Raw genomic sequence first — 21,919 nt, forward strand, 5'->3', positions numbered from 1 at the left:
CCAGAGCATTGAGGCTAGAAAGGTGGCAGGGTCAGCCACATAAAAACAAAGTAAAACAGTAAACATTGAGATGTCCTTAAAGGTCAGTTTGTGTTTTTTTAATGAGTGAATAAACTGAATAAATAAATGGAGTTTGTTTAGGCAGAAAAAAAAATCAGTTAATAAAGATCTCTTTCTTTTGATTGAAATGTCACCTTTAAATATTTAAATGAAACAGGTTTAATATGAATAATATTGCTTCTTTATTAAGTAATGATGTTGTACAGTAGATTTGTAGCCCGCCAATAAAACCAAAGAAGAAGAGTAGGCTGGCATCAAGAACATTAAAGCATTAAAACAGGATCAGCCAGAAACCACCAAGACCTAGTTTATATCATATATGTAATACTGTTAGCACATTCAACAGTCAGGTTAAAGTTATAGTGTTGTACATTTACATTTAGCAGATGCTTTTGTCCAAAGCGACTGACAGTAATTCATACATACATTCACACACTGATGGTGGTGGCTGCCATGCAAGGTGCCGACCAACACATCTGGAGCAGTTTAGGGTTCAGTGTCTTGACCAAGGACACCTCAACATGCAGACCAGGGGACTCAAACCAATCTTCTAATAACAAGACGCTTGCTTTACCCATGATCCACAGGGGTAAAGACACACTCATGAATCCCAGGAAATTAGTAATTAGATACATTAGTGAAGTAACAGCCAGGACAGAATTTGTATAGGTTAATATCAAACTTTCAAAATCGGAGGGAGATAAGAATTGTATATAGGGAAATACAACGGCAAAGTTACTCCGGTAGTAATACAAAATTGGGACACTTAACTATATGAGGTACAAAAAAAAGGAGATATAAAAAAAAATGGAACCAGCATAATAGAACAAGTCACTGTGGGTAGAACTGGTCACAGCAGCTGTCACTACAGGAGGAAAATTATAAGGTATTTTTCTTTTTTTCTTTTTTAAACACACACACACAAAAAACAACTGGACTTAACAGTCCATTACTCAGGGGTCACCAACACGGTGCCTGCGGGCACCAGGTAGCCCCGGAGGACCATATGAGTAGCCCTCAGGCCTGTTCTAAAAATGAAAATTGAGTATTGAAATTATCTGTTTCCCACCTTGTTAAGTCATTGTTGGTAATCATGTGAGAAGTGATCAGTGTGTTCACATAGATGAGTATCATTAATCATTAATTATCATATATAACTAAAGGAAAACTGAGCAAATTTATTATTTCAGAAGAGAGTTTCAAACTGGTAGCCCTTCGTATGACTCAGTACCCATGAAGTAGCTCTCAGTTTCAAAAAGGTTGGTGAGCCCTGCCATTAGTGGACGAGTAAAGCCAGAGGGGGGCAGTGCAACCTGAAGGATACCAACTCCCGTGAAACCTTGAAGAAAAAGAAGAAGAGGAGGAGGAGGAGGAGCAGCAGCAGCAACTGTTTCAAGCGTTATATTGAATCCGTATCTAATATATAGTGAAAGGTCCATGGTAATATCTCGAGGAAACACTATAGTCGCAGGTATCGTGCTTTGGACGAAACTTGGATATTACCAGCCTGCACCGGTCAGCGCTGCGGAGTAAACGAAAGAAACAAGTGTTGTGTGTTGACAAGGCTGCGTTCACTGGTCCCATGCAGTGACGCCACTGCGTTCGCTTAGTATAGATAGCTGGACATTACTAACTGTCGGTGGCGTAGAAGCGTTAACGTTGGTAACATTAGCTTGTAGACATTTCAAAAGCCAAGGGGCCAGGATGCAAGAGGATTACCTGTGAGCAACGACCCCCATCCACGGTAAGTCACGAAACCGAAACAATTGCCAGCGTGACACTGGGCAGGCTACTGTAGTAACGTTAGCTATAGCTAGCTGCTTAGTCCAAGTTCACTGGAAGGGTGGTTAGCTTGTAATGGAGCATGGATTCGTCCCCCCTAGGCGCGTTGTCATGTCAGTCAGGACTAACATTCGGGAACTTGAGTTACATAAGTACACTAACGTTAACATTAAGGCAAAGACTGAGTAATGTATAAACCTTAACAAGATATGTTAGAGTTCGATGCTTGACAGCTAGGTGACGCATGTTAACAAAAGCTAGCTTGGAATGGTGTTATTTAAGTAAACTGGTTTTAGTCTGACGTGTCTTTGTTGCTTTTCAACATCGGTCTACTTTACACGTAGTAAAATATCCGGACTTAAAAGACACAAATGAGACATTTAGATTGCCTACTGCGTTATCCTCAAACTGTGTGAAAGGTCACAGCTGTGTAATGGCCTTGGATCGCACGCACAAACGTTGGATAGAGACTTCTTAACCGGAGCATCTCTTGCAGTCCAGTAAAACAGCTCTCCTGTCTATATCGTCACTGCTTTTTAGAGAAGATTAGCTCATGAGGTTCAGTTTTTGTAAACATTGTCCGAGAGATCTTGATTGCAGGTGTTACAGCTGCTGTTCTTTGTGCTGGGTGGACAGAAGGACATTTATTTCACGGTATGTTGTGTTATTTCATCGTGAGGTTAATGTAGCATTGTATTACAAATAAAATAAATACTTAACTCCGAACATGACTCCACCTCGCTTCACTCCATTAACCATGTGAGGGAACATATTGAAATGGTAAAACAGAAGTGGATGTGATTATTAGTGCCGAATGGAGATGGCATTAAAGGTATAGCTCTGCGTTTGGGATAACCTGCCTGATAATGTAGGTTAATTATTAAATGTAATGTGATTCAGCCTCACAATCAGACAAGGGGCAGGATTAGGCACCTATTTCATGGAAACCCTAAAGTATGTTGCTCTTATATAAGCACTAAAGTCAGTAGACGGGGTATGTCTATCAAGGAAATGTACGTCCCACAACAACAGACACACATACCTGCATGGGTCATGAGGCAACAATTACTTTTACCCAGTAACAATGTTAATCTGAGGTATGGCTTGCTCTGTTTGCACACTGCATCCATTAACTCCCAGACCTGAGACATGACCACAGTTAGAAACAATTCCTTTAGAAACAAGTCCTTTCTCATTGTCATTATTATTATATTGGATAAAAACACAAAACTTATTCCATGCACGTACACTGGGAAAAGTGAAGAAACGACAGATAACCAAAGGAAAAGTCCAATCTTAATCATCTTGCAGGTGAGGTGATGAGTGCTCACTCCGGTCAGATACTTGCCTGGTTGCATGCATGCGGCATCATTAAAGTCAACATTTTAAATGTAGATTAAATCACTAGAAGTAAAAAGCTAATGTTAGACTGTAAACTGCAGCAAAACAAAATGGACAGGAATGCATGATTGTTATGAGAAGGATCTAAGAGACATGCCAAAACCACAGTTTTTGTTTCTTCAGATGTTGAGAAATGTTTGATCTGGCTCTTCCTTGATCTGATACATTATTTTAGAGGCCCTTCATCCTAAAGCTGCATTTTACGGCCGGATGCTGATGAATTGTTAAGGGATAAGAGTTCTTAGCAAAATGGACACTTGTGAGCAGTAGTACATGCAAATCCTCTATGTTCACCAGAAAAGACGATAGGAGCACACTTTTGCTCCAGTGGTCTCTGCAGCACATGGAGGATTGGAGCCAGAATGCAACATAATCCGATGCAATGATGTGTGTGACAGTGCTTTTACTTCACAGACATCATTCACCACGAGATTGCTGTGCAGCTGAGGTTCTGGAAGTTCAGAGAGTTTGATTCCTTCTGCCACATTTGTTCCACTGTCTTAAAGCACAAGCACTGCACAGTTTGCTTATTTTCCAATTCTCTACCATTTTCAGTAATGTGTCACTAATGTATTCCTCAGTGGTGGATCCATGTTTCATCTGTGTATTTAAAGCAACCTGCTGTTTTTTTTCCTTTCATTGTCAGTGAAGTGGCACGTTATCGGGCTTTTCTATACACCAAACTGCCTTGACAAGGTGTGACTCGGCACCTCAGCCCAGTGCAGCAGGAATTTGCATTTCCGTTCAACAAGGCTACCTGCTTGTATCGGTGCTTGTCTTGAATAGTGGTCAGTAGAGCAGCTGTATATGGGCCTCCTTCCTGCCCCCAATATTATCAAAGAATAGCCACTGACAAATATCCCCTAATTCAATGATAAACACATTTAATTTCTTATGACTTCTTCGCAGCTTTCACTATGAAGCAGCAAAAACAGGAAGAGTTGTATTCTTTACTGGCTTTAACTTAACATGCCTCCTAAAACAGCTGAAAGTGAACATTATGAAACAGTGAAGGGCTCTTGACTAACCTTTTAGACTGATTGCAGTGGCGCGCCTAACTTTTTCATTTCGGCAGGGTTAGGGTTACTCCCCCTATGTGGTGGAGGGGCACTGCCAGGTAAGCGCTGGGCGAGGGAGGGGGGCTGCCAGCAGTGTATGCAGGGAAGTGATTGACACTTCTCAGACACTCCCCTTGGCTCTGATTGGTTGTGTTGATCCAGGAGCTGTGGATTCTTTCAAATCAAATCACAGCCACTGGGTGAAGCCACAGACAGCTGAACTGTATCTTATTCTACTGTCAGATCAAAATGACAATTTTAGCAAATATAACAAAAAAATAGTTACAGACTACAACTTTAATTCAGTCTGTTTTTATTTGTCTTTTTAAACTGCATTTCAAATAGATTGTTAAATTCCTTTATTTATTTATTCATTAATGCATTTTTAAATGATGCACTTATTAACGGTTCATTGTTTTTGTAAATGCCTTTTTAATTTGAAGTATTTATTGATGGATGATATTCTATTTGTAAATTCCATTTATTTATTTCTTTTAATTGCCCATTTCAATATCAAATCACAAATTAACATAAAACATAATTAGTTTAGTGTACTTATTAATAGATTCATGCATTAATGTATTAATGCCTATTTTTAGTGTACAATTAGTTAAATGCTTTGTTACTATTTCCGTGACACTTGTGGTCCTCCATATTATCTATCCTGTCTAGATGTCTTGTGTATAAAGTGACTGTATTCGAAATATCCTCTATAAATAATAATGATTGGGTCATGGGTTGCCATGCACACATCACAATGTTAATGCTGAAGTGATACATCAGCCCTAGTTTTGACAAGCTCACTTTACTTGTGTCAGTCCAATCTACAGTGACAAGGCGAAGGTTTTTAGATATGGAAAACTATTCCTGCTGTTAATGTTTGGCTCATTTCAGTGACACTTTTAAGGCATGCTTAAAAGTACATGTTAAGATTAAGTGCTTTTTATGTTTTATCCCCCAGTGCCATGTCTCTGGTTTTCCCAAGACCCAACACTAACGCAGTCCACGGCAAGAAAGATAAGAGACTGATGGCGGAAGTGAATGCATCACCGCTCAAACATTTTGTCACAGCAAAGAAGAAGATCAACGGGATCTTCGAACAGTTGGGGGCCTACATCAAGGAAAGTGCTTCCTTTCTGGAAGGTAACATCCACATTAACGCCTTTCATTTGCTTTCCATTCATTTTCCTAAATGTACTGCTTTATGATAAACTGAAAGCAGCTTAACATGTCTGTCTCGTGTCTGATTATGCCCCCTGGCTACTTGTGGCAATCCTAGGGTGGAGCTGTGTTATTTATTATTTTTAATTAACTATTCTATTAATTAATTATTCTTTTCTTTACTGTTTTTATCAGTGTATATCACTTTGCCTGACAGTGCTAGTTATTGCTTTTATTGAAGTATTTGCTCCTTAGTCTGGCTTTTTATTTCTTCATTGTTATTACCGTAGTTTTTACCATATCTCTATCCTTGTAGTTCATAAGAATGTAAAATCAGGGCATTACTGTAAAGAAGCTTAATGCCCAGTTCATTTTCTCATTCTTTTTGTCACATAAAAATGATTTAACTGTGATATCTAGGGTTGGGCGATTTGTAGACTTCTAACATAGTAACATTGTGATTCAAAAGGCCCCCCACCATAGAGGACAAAGAAGTGGTGTTTCCCCTAAGAGTAGGGCAGGAGTTGTTGTTGTTTGTGATGTGGGTTGAGAGGTGGTGAAAAGATGTATGTTGCTGATCAGTGCACTAACATTACGTCTCCATGTGCCGTTTCTTATTTTCTTATTAAACCAGCTAAGTTAAGTGAACTCTAGACACTTGGATACATTTATGGAATCACTGTTTTTTTTCTAGTGGGCTGCTGTTTCTCTCAGTCTTACGTTTTTACACACAGTTTTCTTAGCTTCTTTGGCTAATCGTGCAACATTGTTTTATGCATAAGAGGCTGAACAAAGCTAAGATATAGTCATGTGAGGTGGAGATGAGGGCAATTTTAATCTTCGCACAGGGATGCATGTCGGTGGTAACAGGTGATCGCTTCCCCTGAAGGGTGAGACAGTTGGAGATTCATGTCAGAACAAAGATTAGAAACAGCAGCAGCTACAGTGGTGAGCTAATACACAACTGCTGCCTTACGACAACACTGAGGGAACATGCTGCCTCATACTCATTAACAACGATGTTCTCGTCCATCACAATGTTTCACTGTAGACATCGTCATATGCCAATGCTCAACCCTATTGGTAGCAGAACTGAAACAGAAAATATTCAATAATCAAAACCCATCCTTTGCATCTCTAGTTTAAAAAATAAACATATTTTAACACAAGTGAAGGACTAAAGTTTTTGTCTGATATCTGATGACCTCAATATTTTAGATACTTACAAAAATGATGAACTGGACCCAGTCACCACAGAGGAGCAGGTCCAGGAGGTCCGTGGTTATCTTGCAAAGGTTGCAGGGATCGGAGAAGTGCTCGCCCGGAGGCATATGAAGGTGGTTTTCTTTGGGAGGTATGTAAATGTGTTTGTTACCCTCTATTTCTAGTTTTAAAACTTCCCATATCAACATTAAATCAAAATAACTTAGCAACTTATCTGTTTCTTTATTTTTGGGTTATTAAACTAGTGTTAAATCCTATTATATGTTGCTGTAAAAAGACATCTGCAAATGTTACGTTTAACATTAAACCAGAGGATTTAACATTTAAAGGAAAAAAAATCTGTGGAAAGACTGAAGGTGAAATGGGATGAGGCAATGCTGACACCCATCTCATTCATTCTGTAGGACAAGTAATGGGAAGAGCTCGGTGATCAATGCCATGCTGTGTGACAAGGTTCTGCCATCTGGCATAGGACACACCACCAACTGTTTCCTGAGGGTGGAGGGCACAGATGGCAATGAGGCCTTCCTCCTCACTGAAGGCTCTGAGGAGAGGAAGAGCATAAAGGTCTCCTCGTCAACTCCAGTGTGTGGAAATGGAATGTTGGTCTGTGTGTGTAAACCCACCTGATGCTGACATGTGTGTTTTCAGACGGTGAATCAGCTGGCCCATGCTCTCCACCAGGATGAGGACCTTGATGCCGGCAGTTTGGTCTGTGTCATGTGGCCTAAAGCTAAGTGTGCTCTGCTCAGGGATGATCTGGTGTTGGTGGACAGGTCAGACACAAGTTGATACTAATATTTACTTTAATAGATATATTCAGTCACCTGTTTTAACTGTTAAACAAGCTTTAAAGTTGATTTTTGAGTTTTACCAAATCGTCACTCTGGGTTTCCGAGCTCCACATTGACGACGGCCACCGACCTGTCACACAATCCCAAAGCATCAGTTGTGAATGATACTAAAAAACTCAACTTTCAAGAAAAAAAATGTTTACCAATAATGTGATTCATGAGGGTCTTTTTTTCATAGATGATGTGTAATCATTTTACAAATGGAAAAAAAAGGTTAAAAAGGACCCTTTAATTATTTTTTTTTATGGAAAATCTGCAAGAACACACATGTATTATACTGTTGGTGTCATTTCAGCAGACTGAGAACACTGAGACACTAGCAGCTGACACTGTGTTTGGAAATATTGTGCATTGTTATCAGGCAAAGATGCATTAAGTATTGAGACTTAAGTTGAAAAACTACAGATACTCCAATGTTTGTAACAGGGAGATATTTTAGTTTAGTTTTCTCTTGCCTTGTGATGCTTACTTGCAGAGGACTTTTGTTAACTTTCTCCACCTCTTGTTTTCCCCTCCAGCCCAGGAATCGATGTTACCACAGAACTCGACAGCTGGATCGACAAGTTCTGCCTGGATGCTGATGTGTTTGTTCTGGTGGCCAACTCAGAGTCCACACTTATGCAGACGGTGAGATGTGACAAAGCAGCAGAAGTACACTGTAAATGATTTGGTTCTTACCAAGAAAAAAAAACTTAGATTTAGAAGTGATAGATAATTTGTCTTGTTTTAAGAGTTAACTTCTTATTTTAAGTGTTCAACTCTACACTATAATTTTATATCAAGCAAACCTTATCTTTTTTGTCTCAAATAGGCAGGAAATCTTAAAATTAGGTAAATAACTGTTAAAATAAGCTATATTATATCTCTCCCCCAAAGTCTCATCAAAATAAATCTTGTTTTAAGATTCAGTAACAAACTCAACTTGCTTGATTCAAGAGTCACACAAAAAGCATCTGAAAAAACAGAGTTTATTGCTCTGACTTCAAGCAGATGATGACCAACGTTTGTTTTTTAAAACCATCATGTTTGGCTTATTTTAAGCCTTCCAAATACCTCTGTAGACATTATTTCTAGATTTAACAATCTTAATTTAAGAAATCTTGTCAAGTGAAATTATCTTGATGCATGGACAGATAATTTCACTTGTTTTGAGTACCTTTTCCCTCAGATTTAGTGTTTTTATCTTGTTTTTAGACCCCCCTTTTTTGCAGTGTAGTAGTTTGAGACAGAAGCTGTCAGTCACATCTAGAAGTTGGTGTGTGATGAGATAAAAGTTAACTGCAGGACTGTCGTATTAAATGTCAATGCAATGCTAAGGTTTTAATGGCATGGTCCACCGATATCTTGTTGTAAACTGTTGTGAATTATGTATTCTACAGGAAAAGTCCTTCTTTCACAAGGTCAATGAGCGACTCTCCAGTCCAAATATATTCATCCTCAACAATCGCTGGGATGCCTCAGCCTCAGAACCTGAATACATGGAAGAGGTCAGTAAAACTGCAAAGCATCAACAACTTGAAACACACATACAAGTTAAAAACACGGTAGCATGCTTTTTCTGTGAGGTGTATAGATGGATAGAATTACTTTAATGATCCCACGCATAAACCTCTGGTTTGTGGTTCTGGTTTTACAATACAACAGCTGTTAATACAGCTTCATGCTGCCGACTCAGAGGAAGCTATAGATTAGGCAGGTGAACAGCTTAACTAGTATTACCATCTTCATCCTTCCAGCAAGTGAACTGAGGATCACCTCCTGCTTAGCAGACCTCTGGACTCCCTGACTTACATCCTGTATCAAGGTTAACAACTTTTTCAGCTACTGCCATGATGATAAGCAAGGCAATGCATGTTTATTTGTATATCATAATTCAGACACAAGGCAACTCAAAGTGCTTTACAGGGGAATAAAAATTACATTCAGAGATACTGAAAATTGGCCCCGGCTCCGCGACCAGGCCCCGGATAAGCAGACGAAAATGGATGGATGGATAGATGGATATTGAAAATTGCATTTAGAATACATTAAAAACAACAAGGAAGACATTAAGAAACAAAACTTTAAAACAAGATAAGAAATAGGAAAGTAAAACAAAATAGAACAGGTTTAAAAGGGACGAGAACAGAAATTAAAAGTCACAGTGCAGTCCAAAGCCTTAAAATTGCTTCAGTGAAAAGCAGTGGCAAACAGAAAGCTCTTCAGCCTTGATTTAAAAGAGGTGAGAGTTGAAACGGACCTGCAGTTTTTAGGTAGAGTAGGTAGAGTCCTCCACCCACTTGGGGAGTATCATTAACATGCAGAGAGGTTCAGATGCAGAAGTCAAAGCAGTGATAGGCAAGGACAGCCTTATTACAGCTCAGTAACATCTTTGTTCCTGAGAGATACAGCAACAAACAAAAATAAGAATCGTCAGTTCCAATGTAAAAAAAACTGTCAGATGTAAGTAGAAAGTAGTAAGTATTTATGGTCACAATTCCTGTTTAATGAAATGTGTTGTTGCTGTGTTAGGTCCGCAGGCAGCATATGGAACGATGCACCAATTTCCTGGTGGACGAGCTGGGTGTAGTAGACCGAGCCCAGGCTGGTGACCGCATCTTCTTTGTTTCTGCTAAGGAGGTACTACAGGCTCGTGTGCAGAAGGCTCAAGGAATGCCTGAAGCAGGTGTGGATTATTAAAGATTTTGGATGAGTAATGTGGTTAAATTAATATCACATCAAGTTGACCTGTGAATTAAATCACACAATGTGAGAACACACAAATGATCAGTCAGATCAGTGATGATCAAATGTGCAGTTGGTTAAAGTAGTATGTTGTCTTGTCTGGTGAGACATCCACTGTCCATTGGCTTGTGTGAAACAAAATTAGCATTTGGTGGGAGTGGGGGGGCACTCTGAGAGACATGACTGTGGGTTCATCAGGTTTACACTAAGAGTTTGCTGGTGGACAAACTTGCCCCAATACTAGAGGTGAACAAAAGTTTGTGATAAGTATATTTAACAAAAGACTATTAGCCTGAAGTAGTAAACTAACCATCAGGTAAGGTACTAATGGGTATCACAACTCAGTACTTTGACACCAATCAAAGTGCCTGAAGAAACTGAAGTACAGCAAGATCACATCAAGTGTTTCATCAGATTTGTGATCATATTGACATATGTTTTGATCCAGTCAGGGTTTCTGCAGGTCTTAAAATGTCTAAAACTTGACAATCTCAATTTTAGGCCTTAAAAAGTCTTAAATACATCCATATTTTGCATATAGGTCTTAAATTACTTTTAGTAAAGTCTTAAATATATAGGTTCGACTCGTAATCGACTCGCAGGGACTTCCCCACAACAGGAAGCTGCAGCAGGAGAGTGGTGAGTTGTGTTCACTTTACAAGGCAATCCGGCTAATCTAGCGGAGATTAAATGCCTCAAACTCTGTGTTGAGACCCTGTTTGTACTGTTGCTGAAGTTTGGTGCTGTTCTGAGCATTATTTGTGGCTTTTTGATGGTGGTTTCCTCTTGGAGGCATATACTGCAATGTATTGTCATTTATGAGGTTGCTAAAACTATGTGAGCTAGCGGTCTGCAAGCTTGATCTCTCGAGGGGGGTCTTACTGGGTGTCACGGTGTGTTAGACCATGGATTAAATTTAAACCGGAATATCCCTTTAAGTACAGTGTTACAGCCTGTTGTTCTGTTTTTAGGTGGAGCTCTTGCAGAGGGTTTTCAAGCAAGAATGTTTGAGTTCCAGAACTTTGAGAGACGATTTGAGGTAAGGTACTCACAAATGTAACAAGATACTTGTACTGATAACAAGATACTCATATGTTTAACAAGTGGAAATAAAATGTAAATGGGTTTTAATGGTTCATGACTTAACACACTCTTAGGTCCCTTTTATCTATTACTATTAGTGCTTAATTCCATGATCTTATTAGGTATCCGTTTTTGTTTATCACTGTGTGTCCGAAACTGTTCAGCTTAGATGGATGAAGGCTAGCAGTTATCCCCTGCCTTCAGTATTTGTGCTAAACTAGACTAAACTCATTCTGGGTAGAATAACAAGTTACCCAAATGTTACTGTGATGTGTTCCTGTCAAAATGACCTAATAAGTACTTAAACTTAGATCGGACTTGGCCTTTACCTGACTAAACTTTAAAAATGTGATGTTACTTACTGGTTGAAATAAGTAAATAAACCAGATGTCAGAAGTGAGTTTTAGCTGCACTGGGAGTAGTGAATTATTCAGTGAGTTGATGTCTGGATTGTTGAGCAGTCTGCTGATGTGTCTGTTGTGTTTGTAGGAGTGTATCTCGCAGTCTGCGGTAAAGACGAAGTTTGAGCAGCACACTGTGAGGGCCAAACAGATCTCTGAAGCCCTGCGCCGCATTATGGATTCTGTACACGTTGCTGCACAAGAGCAGAGGTGAGTCAAGTATTAAAAGGAGATCTACCTCTCATCCAAGTTCCAGTTTGACATAAGAGATTGAACATGTATTCTGACAGAAACCGTAAATGAAAACTGAAGAATCAAAACAAATGGTATCATCTGAAACCTGCTACCTGATGTCACTTCACTTTTTACACGCATTCCCACTCAAGAAGTGGTAAAGATGGTGAAGAACCACCTGCTACAGAACTGCACCCTGTCCAGCAGAACCCTTTTCCCTTACTTGACCTCTTTCTGACGACCACTTACTTCCAGCACAGTGAGGGTTTCTACAGACAGAAGCACGGCTGTGCCATGAGTTCACCAGTGTTCCCAATAGTGGCGAACCTCGTCACGGATGAAGTTGAGAGCAGAGCCTTGATTACTAGGGATGTCCCGATCCAATCTGAAGGATCGGGGTCGGTGCCGATCTGGGCATTTTTCCGCTTATCAGATTCGGCAGTTTTGAACGTGGACCCAAGCCCGATTTTTTTTTTTGGTTTGTTTTGGTTTTTTTTTAACGTCAGAGCAGAATTTGTGGCAGAACGCAGACACGCTCGTAACATTACTCTGGTAAACCTGTGGATACAATGTCTGCAGGGTGGAAATAACTTAAATTAAAAAGCGAAAGCAGTCCAATGGCGACATGCAACATCTGCAATACGACCGTTTCGCGGAGCTGCATTTACTACTCCTTTGATACGGCATACACAAAACAAACACTCAAAGAATACAACGTGTTCACTCAAGAGTACAGGCAAGGACACCGAAGCAGCAAACAGTCGCGGAATACTTTAAAAAGGAAAGAGAAATATCCTCGAGACAGCGACATGGCCACAAATATTACAGAGAAGATAATCTCTGGATAACCAGCTCATCTCCGTGTTAGAGGATCAGGGTTTTCTTCATCACCTGGGGTTTTTGAATCCCTGGTATGCCCTACCATCTCTGCATTACATTACATTTACTCAACTTTCGAGTTACAACGTGCCGGTATGCGCACTAGTTTGGTGGGTCTCATACAGCAGAGCATAGAGTATTAAGCAGAGCATTAAGTGATCCTTCACACTTTGTGAGTGATGGCACTGTGTGCCATAAAATATAATGATCACAAAATAACACTGGTTAAACAAAAGTGTATAGTGAAGGGATTTGAACTGTGATTTTCTCATCCTCCCATAGTCAGGCTGTAACCACTAACCAGCTAGGGATGGTATGTTAGGATTTTATCTTTATCTTATCCATACTCTTAACAGTCCTGTTCTTTATCACTACTAAAGAATGTTTTTTTTTTTTTTATTATCTTTTTTTTAAAGAATAAATTCAGAACAGGAATTCATTTATATTTCAAATATAACTACATATTGTTTCCACTGCAGCAACAGTAAAGTTTACAACAGCAAAGTCACTATATATACTCCGTAATATCTGGAAACAAATCGAGGGGTGGGGGCTGGTTTGTCTCAGCCAGCAGCTAAAGTTTACAAGAAATTGACAAATTTTAAGATTCATGGCAAATAGTGGGGCTGTTAAACTCTTAAAATATGGACAATCTTGCTTTTTGTGAAAGAAGCATGAAACTTTCAGGGTTTGTTCTTGATGACCTAAGCTTTAATTTAAGATGTGGAGGCATTCTCTAATTGACCCCTGAGGTCAGCTAGAGGTCATTGACCTCTGTAATATGTCATTTTCATGCACAAAATTGTAAATGTGTGTATCTTATGATCTTAATATGATAGAAATGTAAACCAAATATGTATTTCCAAGCTTCTGGGCATAAGGAACTCATTTATGCCATTGATAGCACTCTAAGAGGTCAACATCATTAAGTGCAGTTAAGGTTACTCAGAATGTGAGTGGCTTAAGGCGAGACACTATAAGTGAATAGGTTAAAAAAATTAAATAATAGATATCACCGTGAAACTTTCTCAGTTGATTACTCATGTTACGCTTGGAAAAAAATGTATTGCAAGTGTTTTGTATTTTAATGTTTAAATATGCAAATGAGGCCTTATCTCGTTAAAAATGCGCTAATTCGCATACATTTAAAAAAAAAACAAAATCGGATCGTGTGATAAAGCCAGGCTCAAAATATTTTTTACAGACTTTTACTAGAGTTTGTTGTAGCCTGTAATAGCTCAGTCCGTAGGGACTTGGCTTGGGGACTTGAAGGTCGCCGGTTCAAGACCCACCCGGACAAAAAAAGAATGATGTGGACCGGCAGTTGGAGAGTGCTGGTTCACATCCTGGGCATTGCCGAGGTGCCCCTGAGCAAGGCACCGGCCACTAACACTGCTCATTGGGCGTCGTAGCATGTGTGGCTGCCCCTTCGCTCATCTCCTCTACACTGCATGTGTGTGTTTGTGTGTGCACATGTGTGTAATGTGAGTGGAAAAAAGAATTTCCCAATTTGGGATTATAATAGTACATCAAAAAAAATAAATAAAAATAAATAAATAAATGGCAGACTCGGTAGTATAATTGTGCCATTGAATCTTTTCTTGAAGCCCATTTAAGATACATTTGCTAACCACAACTAAAAATCATCTGCTAAGCTTTCTTTCTTGGAGCGTTAGCTATGTGTGAGCAGTGTGTAAGCTGTGTTTTGTGTGTGTTACGGGTGTGATAGGTTGTGTGTTAGGGTTAGCTAGAGTGTGAGGTGTGTGTTGAAGCCTGTAGTGTTTAGGTACTAATCATGGCTAAACGCCATGTGCTAGTAGATTTAGACTAATGTCCTATGCCCAAGAAACCCAAGTTACAAAGGAATTGGGATCTTTGTGCTTTGTGTCATTTGGACACCAATGAGGTACTACTAGTCTGCTGTTTATTGCTCCGTACTGTTGGACAGTCAAAGGAGAAAGTTAGAGAGAGAGAGAGAGATCAGCACACAACCTTTTAGGTTCCCAAGTGCCGGAACTTCTGAAACCACACCATGCCCCACCCTGTGCCCTACCCTGTGCCCCACCCTGTACCGCAGAACTGTGGGAAAATAAGATCCTGTTTACACAAAGGGAAAACGCAGATATTTCCATGTGGTTTAGCCTCTCAATTGCACGACAACCCTGATTTTATCACGGAAAACGATTATTTCTAAAAGCTATGGCTATTGACAGTATATTCTGATTTACAGGATAACAGAAGTAGATTTCCATAAACCCCTCTGTAATTAATTTCCTATCTAATATGACAAAAAAATGAAAAAAATATTTTGAGCCTGGCTTTATTACACAATCTGATTAAGGTATGCAAATTAGCGCATTTTTAACGATATAAAAAAAATATATAAAAAATAATTTATTTTGCAAAAGGTGCCTTTGTTTACAAAAAAGTATTTTGTATCCCTGAAGATATGTAAACTAAATTAAACATCTGCATGCATTACATAGTAAACATGACATGCTGGTAGATGTACATGACATGAGGTGTGTGCTTGCTGTCTGTTTTACACATTTTTGACCAGGAAGACGAGCCTGTCTGCTTCCTCTGGTTTGAGTCAGGACCCGTTGCACAAACCTGCGGTCGAACATTTTCAGCATGTGGATAAACCTCCGGCTTTTCCACTGCATATACGGGCGCCATATCTTTAACGATATGCAACGTGACTGCACCCATAAAAGCTGTCCACCGGGCCGCTTTCTTGTCATACGGGACACAATTATTGCATGATTCTGCTAATGTTGGCTGCTTTATAGCGGGTGTTTGTGGGCTGCTGCGGTTTTCTCGTAGTGAACAAGTGTCCCACTGTGATGCATGCGTCTGTTTGAGATGCTGAAATAAATGGGTCGGTCCGCTGCCTTTAGTTGCAAAAGCCTTTGAACAAACTTTGCAGTGGACGGTGGTTTGTTCGAGGTCTGACGCTACAAAACCAAACTACCAACGAGACAGTGACTTTTTAGGAACAAACTCTTGGCTTCCTGCATGTTGTGTTTGTTTCTCTGTGGAAAGTCAATGCAGGGAGGGCGGAGCCCACTATGAACTACGGGAGCCCGTAAGGAGCGGCGGCAGAGCAAGTTGAATAAAAAATCGATTTTCATTTTTTAAAATCGTCCTAAACCAAAAACTCAAATTAATCGATTTTGCCGATTTATCGCCCAGCCCTAATTTCTATCACATTTAGATCCTAAGATACACACATTTACAATTTTGTCCATGAATATGACATATTACAGGGGTAAGTGACCTCTAGCTGACCTCAGAGGTCATATTGAGAGTGCCTCCACATCTTAAATTAAAGCTGAGGTCATCAAGAACAAACCCTGAAAGTTTCATACTTCTTTCACAAAAAGCAAGATTATTGAGCTTTACAGCTCCACTAAAACTAAGATGATCAGACTACACACAGACAGCTTTCATTTTAGCGTGTTCTTAACAAGCTGTTAATTGTTAGCTTAACAAGCACTGTGGTCGTGTAAAACGTGCCAGTGGAAATGTTGCTGTTTATGCTGAAATATGATGCACGTTTACGCTTGTTGAACAAGTGGTACTTATTGCCTCCGCCAAGGAGGTTATGTTTGTTGACTTTCAACTCGTTTTATTGCACTTACATTAATGCGTGTCGTTGTCTTCCCCTGAGTCACTTCTCTCCTCTCTAAGCTGCCGCTGCACACGCTGTGTGTGTGTGTGTGTGTGTGTGTGTGTGTGTGTGTGTGCGTGTGTGTGTGTGCGTGTGTGTGTGTGCGTGTGTGTGTGTGTGTGTGTGTGTGTGTGTGTGTGTGTGTGTAAAAAAACTGCAGCCATCGGCCACTATCGGAGCCAAGTTCCGCCAATTCCGATAGTTTGTAAAACGTCCTATCGGCGCAGATTAATCGGCCAAAACGATTAATCGGTCGACCTCTACTATTGATTACCTTCACAGGAACTGTTCGTAGCCACTGGTCCATGTGGACGACATCTGGATCAAAATCAGAACAAGGGAAGCGGAAGCCTTTACAGAATATATAAATGCAGTGGACGGTAACATCAAGTCCACATGTGAAGATGTCACAGGAGACAGTCCTTGCTGTCCGACTCCCATCACAGGCTGGGGGTCAGAACGGTCGGTCTGAGATTGTGCCAACAAAGATGGAAGGAGAAAGAACAGAAGCACGTCCCGGGAGCTCTTAAAACCTGTGGCTACCCAAACTGGACCTTTTTTGAAAACCTGTAAAAGATCCAGAGCAGACACAGAGGAGGAAGAAGAAGAAAAAGTAACAACATCGTCATTCCCTATGTCACAGCTCAAGACTCTGTTGTCCACTTACATCTGAAGGAGAAAAATCATTCCATGGAGGACAACAATGTAAAGATCTTGGCCAGAGAAGACAGAGGAACAAGGAATAAAGGAAATGACCATCTTCGAACAGAGGAGGTGGTCTACGACATTACTTAGCAACCCACGTGAAGGCTGGTTAAGTCAACGACCCACAAGTGGCCCTAACAAATCTAAAACTCAGCTCACACAAGTCCTCAACGACTCCATAAGGGGTGTCAGTTATTTCAGACTGTAAACACTGTTCATCTGGGGGTGGAATGCTTGGGAAGAAACATTTATGAATTGTTTTCCTTGTGACGGTACAACAAACGCATTGTCTGTCTGTCTGTGTTTGTAGGGTTTACTGCCTTGAGACCAAAGAGGACCGCCAGGACCGATTAGAGTTCATTGACAAGCAGTTGGACCTGTTGACCATGGACTGTAAGGCCAAGATTAAGAATATTACTGAGGAAGTGGAGAGACAGGTAAGCATGATACATGCTATCATAATACACCTGACTTTTCAGCATCTACAGCAGAATAGCTGGGCTGTAAGTTCCTTCCTGATGGTGTTGTGAGATTTAATTATTTCCTCACAAATCAAATAATAATAGTCATAAGTAATCCCGTTAAAGACATCTTCAATTTCAAGTTCAGCATGTGTAACAAAAGAGGCAAATGGTGATTGTCCTGCAGTGAAATCTTAAGGGAACTCCTGAAAAGGAAATTGTTTTCACCCTCGAACTCTGCTTATGTTCAGGTATCTAATGCCATGGCAGAGGAGATCAGGAAGCTTCATGTGCTGGTGGATGACTTCCACATGGACTTCCACCCATCACCAGTGGTGCTCAAGGTCTACAAGAATGTGAGTTTAACATGCACACATTCATAGGAGTTAGTGTGAGCTTCACAGAGCTCCAAGCCTTCTGTCTGTCTATGTCTGCCACTATTTTCACTGCTCATTCAGATCTGTCATACTGTACTTTTGGCAAGTTGACTTGTCAGCAGATGTAGCTAAAAGCACATCAGATCTTGGTATTGTCTCTCAAAAGCTGATTGGCCAAAGGGTAACTGTAGAGTCCTCATGACATATCTTTTTTTTAAAATGTTCCTATGTCTGTGAGGACTTCAATCAAAACTCTTGTAGACTTTTTGGCATTCGTGCTATATCTTAGGCAACTGGACGCATTTCAGTTTCTTGAAACGATCTACCTGTCATCCAAGAGGCTTCTTCAGTTCTAACTAACTAGAGGGGAGTTGCAGGCTTTTAAACTCTCTGGGGGAGTGTCCTTACAGAGTCAATAAGGACACGTGTGAGCTTTGAGTTTCAGAGTTGTTAAGGCCACTTGTGAGTCCTTGACTTGGAGCCCATCCACACGGAAATGTCTTTTTTGTGTAAACGCACATTTTTTGCATCGTTTTGGCCGATCATCCACACGGATCCTGTAAACGCAGCGCCTGAAAACGCACTTTTTTTCAGGGTGGAAAAATCCGACAGCGAATCTGCATACTTTGCGAAACAATGACGCCATCGCCCCACCCCTCGACCTCTAGCCTTCGACCTTTGAACCCTGCAACGTCTCATAACAACAACAATAACAACAATGGCGGACTACTGCTTGTGTTCGTGTTTCTTGCAACTTACTCGCCTTGTGGTCGAGTGTGAGTCGCAGCTGCAGTTCGACCTCATTAACGGTCCACACAAACGATTCTGGTTTCCTTGCACTAGCCACTGTCGTCTTCTTCTTGTTGTGTTTGGTTTCTCCGTTTACTGTCTGTTTGTTTACAGCGCACAAGCTCTATGTGCATGCTCTGTCTCTTCTTCTCCGGTTTTGGTGAATTTCAAGCGCCACCTATAGGCCTGGAACATACTACAGCGTTTTGAGTCGTTTTCAGTGGATCCGTATGGATGCAAATATTCTTGAAATGATGCCGAGGAAGACGGATGAAAAAAAGATAGTTTTGGTACGTCTGGACAAGGCCTGAAATGGCCTTCATATCGGTTGCTAGGGCTAGGTGAGCCCAGGTGTGAATGGTTGTTAACATGTCTGGTGAGGGAATTCAGTACTGCATCGTAGGTGGGTGATGAGCAATGTCGTAGGCCACCTCCTCGGTCAAAGACGGTCGTTCTGGATGGAGTATTTTATTCTTCTTTCAAACTGTCTGTCCTCTCTAGCCAAGATGTTTACAGTGTTGTCCTCAAAGGGATTATTTTTCTCCTTCAGATGTAAGTGGACAGCAGTGTCTTGATCTCAGGAGTTGGCCCTCCTGTGTTATGCCCTTCCTTTATGGAGAAGTTAATTTATCTCCCCAATGTACAAATCTGTGCTGGCCTGACCGCATTGAACATCATCATCAAGTACATTACTCTGTTTATGCCTGGGTGTTTTGTCCTTAGGATGGACAACTTTCTGACTCAGTCTGTTGCTGGGTTTGAAGTGAACCGTGATATGTTTATTGAAGATCCTCCTGAGTTTCTCTGATATTCATGCAACATAAGGAATGACAATGTTGTTAAGTTTTCTGTGTCCGATGCTGTTTAAAAGTTCCAGAGCAGACAGTGAGGAGGAGACTGAAAAACTGAATAATATTCCCCCCTCAGTCTTTAAGACCCTGTGTGATCCACACTGTCAGTGTGGCTGCCTAGGGTCTCTAATTTAAAGTGTCACATTTATATCAGGGTTATATCTGAGTTAAAACAAGTCTAAGTATAATCCTGATTATGAATGTGATAATTCTGCTGTGTGTGTATCCTGAAAAATTCCTGCTTCCAACAGGATGACATGGTAATGGTTTCCACCCTCAAGTGCAAAGCTTACATCTGGCCTTGTGACAGCCCACTGAACCTGTATAAAGCCCATATAATCTGTGTTATCTAAGAGCAGTCTAGAGTCATGAATAGTACTCTTTCAGCTCTGCAGTCTCTTTTAACCAGCACAGAAGCCAAAGATGTTGCTCTACCTGAGCTTTTCTATGTTTCTTCTTGTGACAAGTCTAAGAGCTGTAAGTCTGACCTTACCCAAAGACCAAATCTACATGCTTTGTAGTACAGATGCAGAGCCCTTGGATGCCAAAAGTATTAACAAGTATTATTTGTAAGTCTATTAATAGGAGTGGCAACTTATCTAGAGTCATGACCGTGTGCAAGAACCAGTTCTACAAACAGAGATGTGCATGTATGAGCCAGGGTTTCCGCTAGAAAAAAATCTGCACCGGACAACGTGACTGGCAGGTTTTCAATTTACTGGACAAATGTTTGAAATTCCGGTCAAATACCTATCTGAATTTATTGAGCTTAAAATGATAAATGATATGCAGGATTTGTAAGAATAATATCTATCTGTCTATCTATCTATCTATCTATCTATATCTCTATATCTCTATATCTATCTCTATCTCTATCTCTATCTATATCTATATCTATATCTATCTATCTATCTATCTATCTATCTATATCTCTATCTATCTATCTATCTATCTATATCTCTATATCTCTATATCTCTATCTATTTATCTATTTATCTATCTATCTCTCTATCTCTCTATCTATATCTCTATATCTCTATATCTCTATCTATTTATCTATCTATCTCTCTATCTATATCTCTATATCTCTATATCTCTATCTATTTATCTATCTATCTCTCTATCTCTCTATCTATATCTCTATATCTCTATATCTCTATATCTATCTATCTATCTATCTATCTATATCTCTATCTATCTATCTATCTATCTATATCTCTATCTCTCTCTATCTATCTATATCTATCTCTCTATATCTATCTCTATCTCTATCTCTATCTATCTATATCTATCTATCTATATCTCTATATCTCTATATCTCTATCTATTTATCTATCTATCTCTCTATCTCTCTATCTATATCTCTATATCTCTATATCTCTATCTATTTATCTATCTATCTATCTCTCTATCTCTCTATCTATATCTCTATATCTCTATATCTCTATATCTATCTATCTATCTATATCTCTATCTATCTATCTATCTATCTATCTATATCTCTATCTATATCTATCTATCTATATCTCTATCTATATCTATCTATCTATATCTCTATCTATATCTATCTATCTATATCTCTATCTATATCTATCTATCTATATCTCTATCTATATCTCTATCTATATCTATCTATCTATATCTCTATCTATATCTATCTATCTATATCTCTATCTATATCTCTCTCTCTATCTCTCTATCTCTCTATCTATCTATCTATCTATCTATCTATCTATCTATCTATATAAAACCTCCGCTAGCTTGGCTGGATTTCTATTGGGAAGCTAAAAACAGACTTCAACTCTCCTCCATCAGCTTCCGGGTCGGGGAAGTCCCGATTACCGAGTGCGGTTAGAAATGCTCAATTCCGTTCTTTTCCCTGTCCGCTCTCGATAATAACTGTTATAAACTGGCAGGAAAGACACATATGAACTTTGATTGCTTTTCCATGGAGTCATAATCATACATTTTCATCCATGAGCTGTGGAACTCTACTGCACTCGGTAATCGACTCGTCGGGACTTCCCGTCAACAGGAAGCTGCTGCAGAAGAGAGGTACATTTAGTCAGCTCCTCAGGAGAAATCCAGCTAAGCTAGTGGAAGTTAGATGCCTCGGACTATGTGCTGTGACCCTATTTGTACTGTTGCTGAAGTTTGGTGCTGTTCTGAGCATTATTTGTGGCTTTTTGGCGGCGGTTTATA

General features: G+C 39.9%; 1 protein-coding gene across 1 annotated transcript in view; it reads left to right on the forward strand.

Annotated features, from left to right (window-relative positions):
- The first annotated feature begins 1,327 nt into the window (after positions 1-1,327).
- Positions 1,328-21,919, forward strand: part of mfn2 (mitofusin 2) — a 34,594-nt gene continuing 14,002 nt past the window's right edge. Inside the window, exons 1-12 of the mRNA XM_030422301.1 lie at positions 1,328-1,804; positions 5,263-5,444; positions 6,681-6,816; positions 7,091-7,253; positions 7,338-7,462; positions 8,059-8,167; positions 8,920-9,027; positions 10,052-10,205; positions 11,236-11,303; positions 11,837-11,958; positions 17,550-17,676; positions 17,952-18,056. Of these exons, the coding sequence (XP_030278161.1) occupies positions 5,267-5,444; positions 6,681-6,816; positions 7,091-7,253; positions 7,338-7,462; positions 8,059-8,167; positions 8,920-9,027; positions 10,052-10,205; positions 11,236-11,303; positions 11,837-11,958; positions 17,550-17,676; positions 17,952-18,056 (1,395 nt within the window). The 5' untranslated portion in view covers positions 1,328-1,804; positions 5,263-5,266. The remainder of the gene's footprint in view (positions 1,805-5,262; positions 5,445-6,680; positions 6,817-7,090; positions 7,254-7,337; positions 7,463-8,058; positions 8,168-8,919; positions 9,028-10,051; positions 10,206-11,235; positions 11,304-11,836; positions 11,959-17,549; positions 17,677-17,951; positions 18,057-21,919) is intronic.

This window comes from Sparus aurata, chromosome 7 (genome assembly GCF_900880675.1).
Source record: "Sparus aurata chromosome 7, fSpaAur1.1, whole genome shotgun sequence".
Lineage (NCBI taxonomy): Eukaryota > Metazoa > Chordata > Actinopteri > Spariformes > Sparidae > Sparus > Sparus aurata.